Below are 6,395 nucleotides of genomic sequence, written 5' to 3' on the forward strand. Positions count from 1 at the left end.
TGCGACGCGCGCCGTCTTGGCTGCGAGGAGGTTGGCTCGGTGCAGAGCCGCCCAAGTGTCATGCGTCCCGTCGCGCAAGTCGCTGCTGTTCATCGCCAGGGTTAGAGACTTGTAAAAGGCACTTGCAGAGGCGTCAGGCAAGACAAAGCAAGATAGCGTTGCGGCGCGTACAAGGCTCGTGGAAACCAGGCTGCCAAATTTGGAATGAGCTCTGTCGGGCGAGCTTAATAGAACCACCTCCTTTCTCTATAGTATACTTAGACCAAGTCTATCGATCCGAATCGTTGAAGATCCATTGCCTGCTGGCAGCAGGCAAGTCTCTTAGAGGGCAACGTCCTTGTCGCATGCCAAGGCTACGATGAGCCCATTGCGATGAGCCCATGAAGGCCATGGGCCGTCGACGGCGGCCGCTCGTCGAGACCAGCTTCAGCCTCCACCATGGCTCCTCGTCGGTGAGAAGCTTCACATGGCCGCCCTTGCGCTTGACGTACGCCGCCACGTCTGTAAACATACCGAGGCGAAATTGGGAATAATAAACGTGGGTTTAATACACGTTTTTGATTTAACGCCTTTTGTGTTGCATGTGCATAGCCTTTCCCACGTACAGAGCCGACAGCAAGGTGCACTTGACATCCAACGTCGATAAGAACCTCGTAACGAAGGCGACGCGGCTATGGTCCGAGCGATGGAGCGCCGGTGGCCGCCCACGTCATGCAAAGCGAATCCACGGAGGCCCAAGATGACCGTATCCACTAGTATAGGTCAGTAGAGGTACCCTCTTGAGGCTTATATCGAAAAACATCAGGCGGGACGGAAGCGCTCAGGAAGCAGGGCAACGCGCCGACCCAACCCGACTGCTGCGGCTGCCCGTGAAGCTCCTGCTGGCGTAGCCAGGCAAGCCGCGGCCTCTACACGTTCTCGAGTGCTCACAGCAGGGGCAACCTGCCTGGCCACCGGCGGCGAGGGCGAGCCCACGACGCCACTCGTACTGCTGCGGCCTCCCGCGCACAATGTCTGTGGCATACTAGTAGAGTGCTATAGCGCTCTTGCGTTTTCCACACAGAATGATCGTTTACATTGCTACAATAGCGGTCGTCGACTTGCATGGCAGGCTGGAGCCAACGGCATCGCCATGGTCGAGCAATCAAAGTCATTTGTACTAGTACTGCGTAGCTAGCTAGCAACACCTCGGTCACCTGGCTTGAAAGGCTATGCGGCCGTGCGCACCGCCAATGACTTAGCGAGTCGTGGTTCCATAAGCCCTACCTGGCGGCAGCTCCTTCGGGACACCCGGTCGCCTTCGGCTCAGATGCATTCGCCATCATCAATCCATGGGCAGGGTGAGCTTCAAGTTCGGTATTGAGCTTGTGGCGCACGAACTTGAGCGCCATGAGCTGTTCAACACTGAGCGGTGTCAAGCCTACGAGCGTGCGATACACGCGGTGGTTCAAGTTCGCCTGCACTCACGCCATTGGCGAGTATCTTCTTGCTTGGTGATGCGTCAACAGTGCTGTAAGTACACGACCGGAGCGATCTGCTTGGCACTTCCGCGCTCACCCTCCTCCTACGTCTACCCGTAGTGACGCACTGGTTGCCAACTCGGCGGCGCTCATCGCTGCCATGTCTTGGTATCGAGAACCATTGACGCACTCTCGTGCCCTGTCGCTCCACGTTTCACACAGAGGCTTGGGCACCGACCTTGAAGTAGCTGGGACTCGCATTGCTCACGCGTGCAAGTAGCTTGGATGGTTGGAAGCCGCGACCCCCGCAGCCGGACTATAATTTGCGTGATATAGTGAGCGGCGGCGACGGTCCGTTCTTTCTCAGCCGAAAGAGAGCTACATGTACCAACCGATTCCATGCACGTTTGACGGCCAACATGCACGGTGGCGTGTGTTTCTCGAAAACCAGAAGACCGTCCTCGCAACGCTCGCTAGCAACGCTAAATGCAGTTTGTGCGCCATCATTCGTGTCGGAAAACAACGATCGCGTGCAGTGAGTGACCTGCGGGTTGTGATGACAGCAGTTGCGATTGGCGTCTAGGAGCACGACGCTATTTCTTTGGGTTCCAATCTGACGTGGAATCGACGCAGGCGCGGTCGATCGATCAATCCATGGTCTGATACAGTTATGGTTCATGGTCACGTCGTCGGATGACGTGACATGGTGACCGTCACATGCAGTGGTCTCACTCTCCATCGACGTAGCCCAGACGTGGACGAGGGAATTGAAAAAGAGACCGCTGGCTGGTATATTTGTTGATGATGAGTAATCTTTGGTCCTGCGAGATGGATCAGTTTGTCGAGATACTCATGCAAAGCAACAGCCTCTATCGACAGCCTCATGTGCTGCTCGCGTTCATCTCGCCCAAATACACCACGAAACGATCTGCAGGTCGCAAACGTCGTTCACATTGGACCCGGCCACGTTACATCCGTTCGAAATGCGTAGAGCATAACCGCACAGGTGCTGGCGGCCTGCGCCATGCTCAGTGAAGCAAAAGCACAAACCTGTACCGCAGCGACTGCATGCCCGAGTATGTGGGGTGGTTGCAAAGACTCCTTGGAATCGGGTGGGTGCAGTCGGTGGTGGTATTCCCACCGTATTGTTTGGTGCGACCAGTGTGGGGTACGTCATGAAGGACCGAGAGAAGCTTCTGCCCATCGCAATCGCGCCACATCTCTCTGCGCACGGATTATTGAAGGAATGGCTGACCAAAGCCTTGTGGGTGTTGGCTTTTGGAGCCTGGCGATCGCGCGTCGCAACACAGCTTCAACGTGCGTCCAGAATTTTGGTCACGGTACACGAGTTTGACAACAACACATCATGTGGGCTTGCACGAGGCTATAATGGTGCAGGTGCAGTGGAGCGCCTTGACGGCAATCGTCCAAGGACTTGGCAGTCGTCGTTTGGCCACGCACAGCCAGCAACACAAAGCTAGCGGCTCGCAACCGAGTGTCCACAATCAATATAGAACGTTCGGCAAAAGATACTTGTGGCTGACACCATTGTTTGGAGAGAAAGTCCTTGCTTCCATCGCGACATGAACTGAAGAGTCCTTGAATGCAACGGCATGCCTTTGTAGATGATGGCCATGGTGATCTTCCACGTGGCGAGCCTGGGTGGGAGATATAGCATGGATGTGTACGCTCGGCGCCCCGTACATCTCGATCCAATTCAAATGCGATGCAACACGATCCTTGGGGGTCCTTGGATTGCTGCAGCTCACAACTTCATACCGGGCTTGGACCACGTGAGATGCCAGTAACGTGGAAGGCTGAAAGCCGCGAGTTCGCAGCTGGACTACACTCTGTGCAACATGTAGAGCGGCGGCCCGTTTTTTCTCAGCTAAGACAGCTCGCAATCGCACCTTTGACTGGCACCATGCACGTTTGGCTGGACGCGGCTTGAAGCTATCAGTGCGGGTAGGGTTACGAAGCAGAGAACGCTACAAAGTACCGCCCTCGCTTGCCTTGGCTGTACACATGCGGGCACCTCGACTGCTATCGTACTCCCGTCCTTCCCGCTTCAACCATCGCAAACGCGAAAACCATGTACATTCTTAGCTCTAGCGTCCCATGTGGAGCAACCCAATACGCCCACCAAGAGGCGCGTCATCGCGAATATCATATCGCTGGGATACTTGAAGCTGGTCGGCGAGGAGCTTCGAGAAGTTAACAGCTTACTAGTACATTCGAAAGACCACTGGGGGGAACGAGGCAGCGAATCCACGGGATGGGGTGACTGCAATAGATGTCGGTGTCAAAGGGCAAGACTCTTGCACTTTGAGCTTTGCATCCAAAGTGACATTGGCGCATCGACGCAGGCTCAGTCGATCGATCGCACGACGATGAGATGCGTATGGTTTCTCGTCACATCATCGGATGACGTGATAAACTGACCTGTCACAAACAGCTGGTCTCATGCAGGTCGCTGGGGACGCGCATGGGCGGCGGTACAAAAGCGAAGCAGTCAACGACGAGTCCATCATATCCTGTACTCAGTGGATGTGTGTATATTGTTATACTACTGAATTCCATGATTATGCGGTGCATTCCAATCAATCTTGCTGCAGTTGCATGCGTGATGCGAGCGGTAAGCCGCTCGCCATCGAGTCGACGTCATAGCCACAAACATCGCCACGTATAGGTTCACGTCCTGGTAGGCTCTGTCACATGGAGGAAGCTGCCGTCGGGTCGCTGCAACAACGTTCACATCCACGTCGGGCACATGGCAGTCGCGGTACCGTGCGCCTTACATGTCAGTGTACATCCATGTCGTATTGCATATCTTATACCGGTAGGTCCGCGATGCGTATCGACTGCGAACCGCCGCTCGGGCACGGAGTATTTATGCATGTCGCGGGCGTGGTACGGCGACAGACCTAGGCCGACACCAACGACGTGCTTGTTTCCGATCCTCTTGGGCGTCGCATCGGGCACCTGGCGTTCGTCGTGCCCGCGCTCTTCGTCCTGGCGGCGGTCGTTGCGGCACTGACTGCTGGCGTGCTGCTGAAAACCGATGTTAGTTTGACCGCTGCACACGAGAGTCGTAAAGCAACCTGACCCAGGAGCAGTGACAAGGCGCTGCACGAGCTCGTCGAGCATGGCGGAATCGTTGCGTCGGCGATCATCAACGTGGCCGAGACACATCGTGGGCGCATGGTACTTGTGCTCGTCCGTCCAGGTCGTGCAATGGAAGAGCTTGTCGCGGCGCACTGCAGCGTCAAACTAGCACATGTAGTCGGCGAGAAGCGCGTCGAGACCAGGGTACCTTGCCTCGTTAGTACACTTGTCCAGGCGAAAGCTCTCGGGGTTCGGCGACTGGTTGCAGGTCATGTCGCCGTAGCCACCTTGAGGACTCGAGAAAAGGACCTGGTACGCGCTGCACTTGCGCGCGTAGTCGTGTCGAGGCGAGGCGGTGTCGACCTCGATCGTATGTACACGCAGCTTGTTGTCGGGACCAAGGACGCTCGCGGCGTCGTGTGCTTCTTCAGTGACATCAGAGTCTTGGCCTTGCTCCTCGTCAAAGGATGTAGCTGGGTCGCTCGACTCGACGTTGCCTTTGAAAGCACAAAAGGAAGCTGGCTGCAAGCAGGTGGGATGGCCTCTCGGTTGGCTGCTGGCTTGGTCTTCCCGCCATATGTCGTATGTGGGGCTCTGTGTGGATCTGTCCAATCGGACGCGTTCGGATCCGCAGCGGTCGACCAATCGCGGGGCCACCCGCGTCTTCGCGCACGCAACTTGGGTGGTGCGGCCGGGAAAGGCGATCATCAGGAACGGGCTTTGTGGACGCGGGGCTCGCCCGGGCGACCGTGGCGCCATTGTGCAGCACCAAGATACACGCCGCATGACAGCCGAGAAGGACACGCCAGCGTGAAGAGACGCCGGCATGGCATCCGGTTGAGGTCACCGACCACGCGCGCATGGTCTGCCGCATGGTCTGCCTCACGCGCGCATGGTCTGCCTCACATTGCAATCGGTCCTTCGACCTCGGCGAAATGAATGAAAGTGAAGACACGACGTGTCGTAGGTGCGAGTACTGGGGCCTGTGTACGACGTCGTGCGAGCTACAATTGCTCGGCGAGTCGGGTTCATCGCGGGATGGATCGCTGAGCTCACTCCCAACGATCCCGCACTGGTTCTTGCACGCATTCAGGTGTACTGGCAGCAAAGTCTTTGAGTTTGATTGAACTAATTTGATTTCAATGCGAAATATGTTGGATTGATTGAATGTTATGGGGACTACATCTAGAGCCGGGCACGCGGGCCGGGCTGGCGATGTAGCTAAAGGGTTGGCGCCCTAAAATACAATATGAAAATGCATACAAAAGGAGAATATGCATACCGTTGGTGGCGTCGGCTGGGTCGCCTTGCTTCGCGGAGCCGCCTTGATGAACTCGATCTCCGTCGAGTGCGCGCGAGCTCTGCGGCCTTGCAGCGCGCGTCCAGCTCGGCGACTTGGCTCGAATGTAGCTGCTGGGACTCGTTGGTCGCTTGCTCCAGTTGAGTGTGCTGGGCCCGCAGCGCGTCGTGCTGGGCCTGCAGCGCGTCGTACTTTGCGCGCGCGACAACCAACTCGTCCTTCTTGTCGTCCGCTGCGTCGGCGCGCACGATCGCCTCGTCCTTGTCGGCCGCGGCCGTCGCCGGAGCCGCCGAGCCCTCAACCGCGCTTGCTGCATCGGCCGGCGCGCTCGCGCAGGGGAGCAGCCACAACGTGTTCGCGGACAAGTCGACGTCCGGGAGCACGGCCGTCTTGGACTTGGTGAGCGCCCGCTGCACCTGGCCCGTCGCGGCGCCAAAGGCCGTCGCGTCTGTCTCGGTCGGGGCGCCCGTCGTGCGCGCAGACGACCTAGATCTTGACGTTGCGCCCGCCGTGATCATCGCCGCCGTCAT

The 6,395-nt window shown here is 57.4% G+C and overlaps 1 protein-coding gene across 1 annotated transcript; it reads right to left on the reverse strand.

Annotated features, from left to right (window-relative positions):
- Positions 1–5,750: 5,750 nt before the first annotated feature.
- Positions 5,751–6,383, reverse strand: SPRG_09848 (hypothetical protein; the record flags this gene model as incomplete). Its single annotated transcript, XM_012349497.1, has 3 exons — positions 5,751–5,786; positions 5,848–5,904; positions 5,961–6,383. 3 exons carry the CDS (start codon positions 6,381–6,383, stop codon positions 5,751–5,753), a joined length of 516 nt encoding a protein of 171 aa, XP_012204887.1.
- Between the last annotated feature and the right edge of the window lie 12 nt (positions 6,384–6,395).

Source organism: Saprolegnia parasitica, assembly GCF_000151545.1.
Source record: "Saprolegnia parasitica CBS 223.65 unplaced genomic scaffold supercont2.54, whole genome shotgun sequence".
NCBI lineage: Eukaryota > Oomycota > Saprolegniomycetes > Saprolegniales > Saprolegniaceae > Saprolegnia > Saprolegnia parasitica.